At 35.2% G+C, this 13445-nt stretch overlaps 1 protein-coding gene across 1 annotated transcript in view; it reads right to left on the reverse strand.

Annotated features, from left to right (window-relative positions):
• LOC105289566 overlaps positions 1-13445 on the reverse strand; it is an 84846-nt gene that overhangs the window by 15785 nt on the left and 55616 nt on the right. Inside the window, exons 27-36 of the mRNA XM_011356307.2 lie at positions 11830-12051; positions 10494-10585; positions 10107-10237; positions 8010-8155; positions 6787-6863; positions 5949-6052; positions 4629-4688; positions 3231-3324; positions 1499-1688; positions 131-285 (exon numbers count right to left, since the gene is read on the reverse strand). Coding sequence (XP_011354609.2) covers positions 131-285; positions 1499-1688; positions 3231-3324; positions 4629-4688; positions 5949-6052; positions 6787-6863; positions 8010-8155; positions 10107-10237; positions 10494-10585; positions 11830-12051 — 1271 coding nt within the window. The remainder of the gene's footprint in view (positions 1-130; positions 286-1498; positions 1689-3230; positions 3325-4628; positions 4689-5948; positions 6053-6786; positions 6864-8009; positions 8156-10106; positions 10238-10493; positions 10586-11829; positions 12052-13445) is intronic.

The raw sequence follows: 13445 nt of genomic DNA on the forward strand, positions 1-13445 counted from the left end.
CCCAAAAATTTTAAAATAATAATATAAACTTCATGTTTCATTACGAGTTTGCTTAAGATTCAGGTCAGTTGAAAACAAGAGAATTTTTATTACAAAATAAGAATATATGGACTTCTAAAAGAACCCTTACCCTGTGCAGCCTTTTCAATACTTCTAGGAGAGCTTTAATGTGATAGTTATTCTCAGCATTTTCAGTCCAATAATGCAGCTGGGCAGTGACGGCTCTTTTAAACATCTGGACCAATTTGGTAAAAGCGGATTCTTGCAGAGACGCCCAATATTCTTCTGAGGGATACAAAAGTAAACAAATGTGAGCATACAATTTCTATTGGAGTCCTAAAGGTAAAAAGTGGTCCATATTTTCAAAACTGACAGAAAAATTTCATATATATCATAGTTACAAAAACACATCTGTAATAAAATTTTCAGCAAATGCAATTGCAATTAAAAGTTTAGAATTTAATGCCCTCAAAAAAATTCCTTGATGGTAACAGGACCGCAAACTTGAAGAATTGTGAAAAAACAGACAAAATTAAATTTGTCACATTTCATCCAGATGAACAGTATACTGTATTAAAAACTAGATTAAGAACTATTTGTGACTGCACTTTTTTTGTGTTCCCAGCATGAGTTTTTAACTCTTAAAAAACACCTTTCAGCATCATAAAATAACAAAATGTTTTCAGCTAGCTTTTCATCACTTACAGTATTATCTAGATTTAATAAAACAAGAATGAACTTCCTTGGGCTAAATATGCTGTTTATGTATTTAAGGAAAAAAACCCTCATTAAAATCTAATCTAGCCCCAGACTTAACTTCCAAAGTACTGAAAATAGAGGGAAAGGAAGAGACAATCAGACAAATCTAGAGGTGGGACATTCTATAGGACAGGGGATCCAGATTTTTTTTTAAAAAAAGGATATAAAATACTTTTTTGGGACAAGTGCATAAATTTGAATATGGCCTGAGTATTAAATAACATTATGGAATTATGGTTAATTTTATTAGGTGTGATAATGATGTCATGGTAATTTAGAACTCCGTATTGAGATGCATGCTGAAATATTATAAATGAAATGGTATGATGTCTCCAACTTACTTGAAAATAGTTCAGCAAAAATAAAATGTAATCTGTTCATAAAGAGAGAGGAAGCACATACAGCAACGCTGACTCTCAAGTAGAGGGTATATGGGTATTCGCTATACTATTCTTTCAACTTATGCGTATGAAATTTTCATAATGAAAAGTTGAGGACAAAGGACTTGATGATTAAGCCACACACAGATCATTACAAGAACTCTAAAAAAATACTAGATAAATCTATTTTGGGTGACCAGAGTAATTATTATAGCATTTTTAGAATACACAAAGAATATGAGCTTTTTAAAAGCATGAGTTTACAATTATCTACTTAAGTATTGCCATAACTTTACTAGGCATGTTTTTTCCATTGAAAGGATGGTGAAGTATTTTCAAATGTAAATCTTTAATCTTACCCAGAACCCCTGAAGATTTATCACTCATTTTACAAACAGCCTCTGCAAACGGAACCACCAGGCTCTCCCAGTTGTTAAAATCATGCATCATGGGACATTCTGGGAGAAGGAAGAAAATTTCTAAAGCTTCTTGGTGTGGAGAATAAAATGGAAGATTTTTAAACAGGTTATCCTTGAGACATGTGGTTATCTGTGGTCAAAAAGAATTAGGGAAAAGACACTCAAAACACAGCAAGAACTGGATGCAACTTAATGTAAATAAAGTGTAAATCCTAGAGATTCATTGCACCATGAAACTGGAATAACCATTTAGTCTAAAACCCAATTTACATCCCAACTCACCTACCTTCCCAAATACTTAACATGTAGATATGTGACAAGTATATGTCTGTCTCCCTTACTAAGCCATGACCTTCTAAGGACAGGGAACCTCTATCTTTCATCTTTCATCAGGAGTACTCATTATAGTGCTCCACACGTAGCAGGTATTCAAATATTTGCTAAATAAAAGAATGAATGCCAACAGTGTATGAATCCATATCACAGAAATCTCAAAACAAACATTCAGGTCTTCTGATCCAACTATCTCATTTGAAACAAGGGAAGACTGCTCTGTGATTATGTAGCTTGCTTATCATATGACATTGTTCTGGTACAACCAAGGTTTATTATCAGCCTTAGTGATGAACTGATCCAGCCTCTTCCCTTCACATTTTTGGTGATCTTTTGCAATTAAGTGCTGCATAGACCTGATAATGGTGCATAATTAGGGATCCATTTTACCTCAGACCCCCTAATTGGACCACGGTTCTGCCAAAGTTAACAAAATTAAACTTTCCTTCTTCCCTTGAGATAAAAGTATACAAGAGAACTTTTGGCTAAGATACAGATGCTGATTATCACAGAGCAATAGAGCAGGGGACAAAGCTGAGAGGGAAGGGCAGAGATGAGGACAAGATTGAGAGGGAAAGATAATGAAAGATATAGAAACAGAGAGAAAGACCAAATGAGGCGGGTGGAAAGAGGTAGAATGAGAAAGGAAGGGCGGAAAGGGAGAGGAAGGGAGGCAACTATCACCCCTAGATCAACCAGTACAACAGAATGAGGAAATAAATTAATAAAGGCTGAATCAAGAAAGGCTAAATTAATAAAAGCAGCATGTTTGGAACATCTGAAAGTGAGAAACCTAAAGATAGTAATAACTGCTGAAACAAAGCAGCAACAATCTCAAAAAGAACAAGAACATTCTAGAACCTAGAGAAAATGCAGTGTAATGGAACAAAACACAGAGGAAGAATCTAGGTAGTCCTTGAAGAAGGGGATGTTCATATAAGAAAAAGTATGCTCATTTCTACATTTATGTTTAAAATAATAGCAAATAAAATATTCTTATTCTAGTGTGCCAATCTCAAAAATCCTTTAATCACCTTCCTGAAGCCTTGAGTTGTAAATATTCCCTCTAGGAGTGTGAATATCTATATGTGTATGCATATGCATGTGTGTAGGTACAGATGAACTATTTAGACTATTTTTAACTTACATGACTACTATACCAACTATTTCACCCTAAGTGGGCAAACACCTGAATGTTTTCTGAGTTTGACTTATTCCAGGAACTACAGGGTCTCAGAAAATCTCTCAAAACAAAATATTGCTTCTGAAATTTTGAGTTCTTATAAAAAAATTTTTAGTGTATTTTTTTTTTTTCCCCAGACAATTTGAAGAATACCACCGTGTTAGTAATCCAGTCCTTTTGGGTTAACTCCTTAAAGGTGTTTCTTGCTTTATTTAAGTCCAAATAAATAGATGTAGTTTCTGCAGCTATTCTGTTGAAGGAAGATATATTTAAAAAACAGATGAATAAGTAAATGAAAAAGCACAGTTCAAAATTAAATATTTTATTAGATTATCTAAAGCTTGCTTCATTTCAATAAAATTATATATTTTTCTTAACTTTACAATAACTATAATAATTTAGCTGACTATAAATACAGTTGAAAATATAGTTAATAACATGATTATGTCTAAAATGACAAAAATACCAAGGCTATATTATTAACAATATATGCTATGCGACTTTAACTCAGATATCATCTTAAATGAGTAATTAATAAATATTTATTTTTCTAGTAAAAAAAGTAGCCATGGAAAAACGAAAATGGCTTTTCTTGTTTCTGAAAAAAATGGGTATTTCTCCCAGTTACATCAAGTGAAAGCAGAAGCCAAAAGAAAAGGATTCAGGGCAGTAAATTGTTGTATTTCAATAAAAAATTACTAATAAAACATGTACCTTAACCCATGAATTATATTAATACTAAATTGAATATTGTCATTGTTTAAACAGAAACATTTTTTATAAATCAACACATATATTTAGTGTCTGAAAGTAGCAAACATTCTTTTAAATAAAAAATATTATGGAAATATATAAGAAAAAAGTACAAAGTTCTTCCTTCGTATTACTTAAAAATTCAAAGAAATTTTAAATATTTTGCAACAAGGGAATGTTTAAATACATTAAGGTATGTCCTTCCCCTGGAATACCATGGGGACATTAAAATGATGTTATAAAAAATATGGAATATGGAAACTGAACAAATTGAAAAACGAATATATTAACTGCAAAGCAATGAATAAAGCGATATATAATCCTTTTTTTTTTTGGTAAAAGAATACATTTACATAGAAAAACACATACACAAATGCTACTAGCTATTGTTCTTAAGTGGTGGATAATGGGTGATTTTCATTTTCTTTTTGGTGCATCATTTTTATAGCGATCATATATCTGCTTTTGTGAAAAAAAGTAATTTTTAAAGAGAGAAACGCATAGCTAATTCTTTTACCCTCAAACCATTTTCTTTACAATCTTTGACAGTATTTTTTTGAGACATAATTAACATAACATGTAAGTTTCAGGTGTATGACATAATGATTCAGTATATGTATATATTACAAAATAATTACAAGTCAACATCCATCACCAGTTATTTATTTTTTTTCTTGTGATGAAACTTTAAGATTTACTCTCTCAGCAACTTTCAAATATACAAGATTATTATTAACTATAGTTACCATGCTGTACACTGTATTTTTAACAAATTAAAATTATATATATTCTATATATTACCTTTCACTTACAAAACTTCCAGTCAGACAAGCAGGAGATGAAAATATCTCTCTGATTTCCCTACAATAGGAATAAGATGATGGTTAAAACAAATCATGAGTATGCCTTCATATAGCATGAGACAAAACAAAATAAAACATCTTAAAATTGTCCTTCAAACTTCTGTCTCTGATTTGTTTGCATATTGCTTTAGGTATCTAAAGGTTGACTCCACTTACTAAATCTCAAAATTTCAGTGGTAAACATGGTAAATAAGAAGATATGTACTCAGAGAAGCCACAGGGGAAGAGGAAAAGGTTTGACCTAGTGTCAGTATTTTCTTGGACAAATAAAACACTCTGATCCCACCCAGATTTCCGAGTCCTATTCATTTTTGTTCCACTAAAGTAGAAACTAAAATATTACCGGAAATTAAGTGGTGGAGTAGGGGAATATGCTCAGTTCCATCTTAGAAGTAACTGAATAAATAGTTCTTAATTGCTTATGCTCTGCAAATTATGATGTAACTTTTTGTACAACTACTTTTCAGAAATAAAGCCATACCTAAAAATAACTCTAAAAGAAGGTATCTGTAAAAATTAGTATAATCTTTACAGATGGTATGAGTACTGTTGTTTAGAGCAAGGTTGCCCAAGCTGTTCAGCTGTAAACAGGAAGTCCACGAACAAGTGGTTTTAAGGTCAAACATGGTTGGGAAATTGTAGACGATACTTCCTGTTCAGAGAGTCAAAATACACACATATCAAAGGCCTGGAAGGGTTCTGCAGTAAAGAAAGCTGCCCTTGTAGAGCTTACCTGCTACCTGTGTTCATTTTATGTTGCAACTTGCCTAGACCACAGTACTCAAATATTTGGTCAGACACCAGTCTAGATGTTGCTGTAAAGGTATTAGATTAGATCACATTTAAATCAGGAGACTTTGAGTAAAGCAGATTACTTTCCACAATGTGACTGGGCCTCATCCAATAATTTGAAGGCCTTAAAGGAAAAAGGGTAAGGTCTCCTGAGTAGAGGGAATTCTGCCTCCAGACTGCCATGGAACTCAAGCTGCAATATATACTCTGCCCTGGGTTTCCCTGCTGGCTTGCCTTACAGATTTTGTATTTACCAGCCCTCATAAACACATGAGCTCATTCCTTAAAAATAAACTTTCTCTCAATCTCTCTTACACACCCCTTATTGGTTCTGCTTCTGTGGAGATCTCTAGCTAGGAGACCACTTATTGAACCACAAAATCTTATACCTCTGTATTGTGATGAACTAGTTGGGGAAAACACTGTCTTAGAGAGCTATATAAGCAGACAGAAGCATGGGGTGTACCTTTTTGTATTTTGCCACTGCTTAGTCCCCACATCAGCAATCCACCTTTTTACAGTCCCTTCGTTCAATGTAGGAATTTTCCTCCTCAGATTAACATAGGGATTCTGTAAACAAATTTTAAAAAGTAAAATATAATAATTTAGACACAAAATAAATAGGTATCTAACCTTTAGGCACATTCTAATGATAGAGGGTAATACTGATTTTTAAATATAGATAATATAACTCTGGGAAATCATAAAGTGAAATTCTATCAAGAAGTAATCGATCATTTGCCTGACTGACAATTCTCTGCCAATTTGGATCCAATATTAAATCCAAAGTAAATTTCTTTGAGTGCCCCAACATTCAGCACTTTATACAGATATAACTGGATTAAAATGAACATCACATAGCTTTGAGGGGATGAAGATCTTAAAAGAACTGTGTGTAGAAGTGGAAGGAACTTGATTTGCCTTGAAGTAGGGCGAAGATGTTATTCACAAGCCTATGAACTCAAGTCTTTTTTAGTACCGGCTGGAAATGTCATATTAGACTGTCAACCTGATGGCTCCCTAGGACATTGACCAAATGCCACTGACAGAGAACCTCCCAAAAGGTAAGAATCATCTAAGGAAATCACTAATTAGACATTCACACACACACGCACGCAAATGCACACACAGATTTTTGTAGGTAAATATTTACATAGTTTAGACAATAAAGGATCAGTAATGTCTACCTATTCCCCAAAAATCAGCCTAGTAACCTGATTTCGGAATTCACCAACCTTGGATTCTGGAATCCTTTGTTTTGCTTAAAATACCAAGTTATAGAACATCTAGGGATCTATTTTTACCTCTTTTTTAATCCAGAGCAAAATGCTTTGATTCCCTCCAGCAATTATTATTAACTCCTTTTCTGAGGTACGGTTTTCTGAGAGAGATATACAGAAAGTAAGAGTTTAGAAGTCATTTGGCATAAACATGCACACTCAAACTCAAATAATTTCAGATTCTTTTTAAACTTAGTCCTTTTGTGTTTCTAATAGGCAAAGACTCAGCACATTTCCCGCCCATAAAACAGAAATAATATCTAATTCAGGATAGTGTTTAGTTGGCAAACAGGTGACTCTCAAGGTTGACATGTGGCATCAGTTTAATATACATAATATAAATATTCATATATAAAAGTCAAAAATATTTTATTAGTTAACTGTTCCCTGGTTTAATTTGGCCATTACTAAAAACTATATTCTACAACTCAAGATTTGACCAATAACTACTGGCTGCAAAGAATGTAAATAAGTACTTCAAACGTCTACGTAAGTGGTTGTAAGAAATCAAATATATGAACTGCTTAAGGAAAAAACCCTACTGTTCATTTTCCTAGAAGAACTGAGAGAATTTTTGGTACTGTAGGTCACCACTAAACTTTCAGAAAACAAGCAACCAAAGTGCTCCAAGGCACTTCTACAGTAGAGGGTTTCAGAGCTTAGGCTCTGAGGTTACACAGGGCAGTTTAAATCCAGCCAAACCACTTACAGGCCACTTACCGGCCATGAGACCTGGCTAACCCTTCACTCTCCAAATCTCTGCACCCTCCAGGGAAATGGGACCGAGAGAACACATCTCCTTGTACTGTTTAAGGAGAGGTAACACATGTTAAGTGTTCAGCATAAGTACCTGGTATATGTCAGCTGCTCTCATTCTGAGGGTTTAACATGATTATGAGTCAATTTAACCAGGTAAGAAAACCAGTCATCATGAAATTAATAGGCCCCTTGCAAACTGAAATCAGAAGCTACAGATGCTTCTGAATACATATAGCCTATTTAATGTTGTATCATTTTAAGTCCACATTACTCTTAATCCGAAGGGGTAAGAGAAAACTAATAGTTATTTTGATTTAATAAATTAGACTGGATATTTTAAATTGTTGACAAGTAAAAAAATGAAAAGTGTTTAGTGAAACTCCTTTCATAGTCATACATTTTTCTTTTCTTGCCACATCTCACACACAGAAAAATCAGTTTCTCAACAAAAGAATTTATAACAAATCCTGAGCTCCTACAGAATTTACCAAATTTGAGTTCTTCATTTGATGGCAATTTCATGGGAAGTGGTATCAGCTGATTATGTGTTCCACCGTTTCCCAGTTGTCCTTCTTCTCCAGAACCAAAAGAAAAGACCTTCCCCAAATCAGAAACATAAGCAAGTGTGTGCTGCCTATTAAATAAAAGCACATATGGTCAGTTCTCAATTATCCACAATGAGAGTACACAGCAATATCGTACATTACCAAAAGTAGGTTACCCAGTGAGTGAAACTAGTAAACCAACTCCCAATTCATGAAATTAGCCAACAGAAAACTAAGAAATCATTAAAATGTGGTTGAGATGATTTTGGAATCCCAAAAGTCCACTCAAGGCCATGATGCTGCCCCTTGGCGAATGGTGTTCCTTTCATCAGGAACAAGCATCTCTCTTTGTCTTCTACTCCTTTTTCAAGCCTTGGCTTGAGAATCACCACTTCTTGGAAGCCATCTAAGCAATTTCTCTCCCCACCCCAGAAATGGAATTAGATGATCCTCTCTGAGTTCCTACTCTATTTCCCAAAGATCTTCAGCACACTGATTTTCTTACGGCTTTGTCCAATTATCTCTCTCACTACATAGAATTTGGCCTTGCTCAAATAGAGGTCTGGTCTTCGTCCTCAGTTCCTGGGAAGTAACCTCTAAATCCTTAGAATTTCCCAAGTGATAGGTGTGTCTTTATTCAAGGCAGGCTCCTGAGACCATACCTAACAGCTTACCTAGGTGGCTCCTAGAGGGCCTCTCTGGGTGCATGTGAGCCCAACCTATAGAGAGGGAGAGGCTGGAGGCTAAACTCTACCACCTGGGCAATGAGTCAGTCAATCACAACTAAGCAGTGAAACCCCAATAACAACTTTAAACCTAGGTGAGCTTCTCTGGTTGGCAATCTCTACACACAGGCATGTATCAGGCTGGGAGGAGGTAACACGGTCCATGGCTCCAAGGGGAGTAGATGCCTGAAGCTCATTTGGACCACTCCTAGACTCTGTCCAATGATCTCTTCCTTTAGCTCTAATTTGCATCCTCTTCTTGAAATAAATGTGACCATGACTATAAGAGCTTTCAGTGAGTCCTTTGAGTCCTTTCAGGGAATTCTCCCATGTTAGTAGGGGCATCGCCCTTGTTTGCGTTAAGACATCTTTAATGTGACGACTCCTCTTATAACACATGCTACTCAGAGGAATGTGTGTCATGAAAAATCCAAAGTGGTGATAACGTGTCTTTGGTTAAAGCAGAGACTATCAAATGCAGAGAATTATACCATTCCAATAATTTGGTCTACCTTAATAATGTCCATTTATGTAATTTTACTCCAAAATCATTAAGAGACTATGTCTATAGACTAAAAGTACACCAGTTTTTTATAGTAAAAGGTCAGTAAACAAACAAATGAAGACAGTCTACAGATAGTCGGAATCTGCTTAAGTTTAGTGAAGACAAAACTGCCCCAAAGAAGAATACGCATATCTGTGCAAAAACTTTTTAACACCACCAAAACCCAACATCACACTGGCGAGAAGTAGACTGACTGATGTTCAAGGAAAAAAATTAATTAAGTAAACCAAGGAATCTGTTTTTCTACTTTTGTTTAAAAAAAAAAAAAAAAAGAGCTGTGAAAAATCAAACATCTCAAGGTTGATTCTACTAAAACCACTAATGACTTTGTATTATATTTTACTATGATCACTCTGAAGGAATTATGGTAACAAGTATGATGGCCCTTGAAGGGCTGTGAGAGTGATTACATCAATGAATAATCCTGTTATTCATGTTTTTTTCCCCCAAATAAATAACATTTTTCTTAGTGACAAAAGAGCAAGTGAACAGTTACAAAGGTATTTCACTGGAGCATAAGAAAGCGAATTTATTTGTTCATTAAAAAAAAAAAATCAATGAAAACAAATATATATACTAAAATAAAGATTTATTATGATTATCTAATAATGTAAATTAAGCATCTTCACCCATTTGAAAATGTTTAAAACTTTTATCTCAATCAGTAAAACTGGTGGAAATTTTATTAAAGTATCTATCTAAATTTATTGTATTGATTTTATCAACTTTCATAGACACTTTACAACTTACCTTCCACATGCTACCTGAGTCACTCTATTCTCAGCGAGCTTAGTCACCAAACAGGGTCTTAACTCATTCTGGGTTGAATTGTGACCGAGTTGCCCATATTTCCCAGCACCAAAAGTAAACACCAGCCCATCCTAAGGAGAGGGAACTTTATATCAGATTCTAGAGAAATATGACACAGAAGTTGCATTCACCGATGCAAAGGCATCAGTAAATAATTAATGAAAGCACTGTCAGAGCAAAACCCCCAAGTATCAGGAAGACAATCCTGCTTGTGGGAAGTAATGACCTTTCTTCCTGGGAAACACTAAATGCCCACACCCAGATTTCTAGTGCTTTCCCTACTACAGTGTTCTGGAATTACCGTCAAGGAGATAAGAATATACGCACCTTTGTGAGCAGGGCAGTGTGAGAGCCACCACAAGCAAGAAATTCAACTTTCTGATTTTCCAGTGCTTCAATAAGGGAAGGAAAATCTTTATCTATACAAAGGAAAGAATAGTTGAAAGTGACCAAAAGGAAATGCTGAATTTCACATTAGAGTTCTGTACTACTGGTAAGATACATGGACTACTTCCTCTCAGCCTACCAGCAATAGTTCCCAGCACATTCTGTCAGGAAAGGCTCTATGTTGGTATATTTAGGCCACAGGAGCAGGTGGGCCAGTGGTCAAGAATTCACATTTGGGGATGCTCACCTGTGAAAGTATCAAGCAAATTCCCACAGCCCATTCTTCTCATTTTAACCTGACATGATTAACTTTAGTTGCAGGATATCTGATATTTCCATTCCCATCTACAATTACCCTTCTCAATGAATGTATTTTTTCTTGTAAATTTTCTACTATGGTGTCCTGCCTCACTCTACCTCTTTTTCTTTCATGATTATTTTCTTGTCAAACAACTTAGAGATTAAGCAAAAATAGTTTAACTGCCCTTTATTCCTTTCCTTCCTTTGAATATTTTTCTAACATCAACTGATGGGTTCTCCTAAGTAATTAGCACGGAACCACATCAGGGAGAAACACAGTGTTCGACCAGTAACTCAGGGGATAATGTGTACATTTTCAGAGTTGATAAAATAATGGAGCCTACTATACCTGAAAACTCTAACAAGGTGTTTGTGATCATAAGAAATTTTGCCATTTACTTTTGGAGGTAGTTCAATAATGGTAATGACTTTACATGTTTTTTTACATGTTCTTGTATGTGTGCATATGTGCCTACAGATGTAATATTTTACAGACTATGACTAGGATATGTGAGTTTCTAAGATAAAGTTTTAGTATCCTTTTGTCATAATATAATTATATTAATAGACACTTAAGTGTACACATACCTTAAAGGTCATTTCATCTAAACTCATCGCTTTATTGAAAATGACAATAAGGTCTAGAGAAGAGCTGTAAGTGACTGAGTAAGGCTGTGCAGTTAGTTAACTGTGAAGTGGGAATCACAACCCAGGTATTCTGATCTCCAGTCAGATTCTCTTTCCCCTTTTTCCACATGGCTCTGACATGTGTTTCAATTATAGCAACGACTTCTATACTATGCATGTCTCTTAGGCAAATTCTATCCTAAAGACAGTGAGATAACCAGGGAGAACAGTGCAAATGTTCTCCCTGGTGAGTACTTGAACCATTTTTGAAAGGGAGGTCTATGTTAAATTCATCCTTTATCTAACAAATGTATTTGTTGATAATATGAATTTCCAAATGTGTCTATACCATCGGTGTGGCCCAGGCCTAGTTGTCCAAAATCATTTCTTCCCCATGAGTAAATGTTTCCAGATACGGATAAAGCCATGCTGTGGGATTTTCCCGCAGATATCTGAGCCAAGGGGACTCCGGAGAGGTGCTCCACAATCTGTGGTGCCGTAGTTGAGTCAAATATTTTTCCAACTCCGAGCTGGCCGTGTAAGTTCTGTCCCCATGCAAAAAGCTCACCGCCTTGAGAGAAACAAGAAAATGCTGTCTTATTAAGTTTAAAATGCAGTAGACATTACTCTAGGGTGTTGTATATGCAATCAATATTATACTATCACAATCTCTTACATTCAAACTGACAGGACTTCTCAGATCCCACATGCCTGCATCAGAAAAACTAGAAGAATCTTCTCTTTAGCAGTAACAATTATATTCCCTCGCCTCCTACCTCGAAGAGTAACGTTATGGACTGAATGTTTGTGTCTCCCCAAAATTTACATGTTGAAATCCTAACCCTCAATCTGATGATATTAGAGGTGGGGTCCTTGGGAGGTGATTAGGATTAAATGAGAGCATGAGAGTGAAGCCTTCATGAATGGGATTAGTGCCCTTATAAGAGACCCGAGAGAGTTCTCTTGCCCTCTCCATCACGTAAGAAGATAGGATCCTCACCAGACACCAAATCTGTTGCCACCATGAATCAGACTGCCAGCCTCCAGATCTGTGAGAAGTTTCTGCTGTTTAAGCCACCCGGTTTATGGTACTTTTGTTATAGAAACCCGAATGGACAAAGACAAGTAGAATGAAGCTATCTGAACATATTATAATCAAATTCAAGAAATACTTATTTTTAAAAATCCACAGGATGGGCCCATGAAAAATAGAACCGTTATACATCTAGAAAATAAAACCTAAAATCACCCTTTTCCTCTTTGCCCCCCCCACTTCCTTAATGTGTCTAAAGATAATAAATAATACATTTCAAATTATAGCACAGTATCTTGAAAGAGCCAGCATCTTTTTCCATTAATTGAATATATAAAGCATATGTTTCAAAAAAAAAAGTTCTTAGATGTTATCTAATGGAGCTAACGATATCTTATTGGATTCTGAAAAAATATGTGAGAGAACTAACATTTACCAAACACCTCTTTGCAAAATACTGTGCAAGAGCTTTTACTTCAAACATATTATCATGAGCCTTTTAGCCACCAGGAATATAAATGATGAGTATGCAGTTCACTTTCTTGTTTCCCCAACTTTCATTTTTCCTAGATTGTGATTTACCAATAATAAACCCTGAACACCCCCCTGCCTATATCACTAGGTTTCTTGAAGGTATAGTGTGTCTGCCCCATCTTCATAACTTGAAAATTGTAGATACTCAAAATGAAATTATCTGTTCATGAATGGATGAAGTCAAACAATCAGGCCAATGTTTTTCAATACAAGTTCATACTCTCAAACTTTCACAGAGCCTTCAGTACAAGTGAAATACTTGCTTATTTACTTCTCTTAAGTCCCAGCTTCTATTCAGTTTATGTTTATGTCTGTCCTAAACATTAAAAAAAAGGTCCTCAGGAACAAATAGAGACTCATGGATATGGACAATAGACTAGTGGTTACCAGAGAGTACG

The sequence above is a fragment of the Pteropus vampyrus genome, unplaced genomic scaffold, assembly GCF_000151845.1.
Source record: "Pteropus vampyrus isolate Shadow unplaced genomic scaffold, Pvam_2.0 Scaffold25, whole genome shotgun sequence".
Lineage (NCBI taxonomy): Eukaryota > Metazoa > Chordata > Mammalia > Chiroptera > Pteropodidae > Pteropus > Pteropus vampyrus.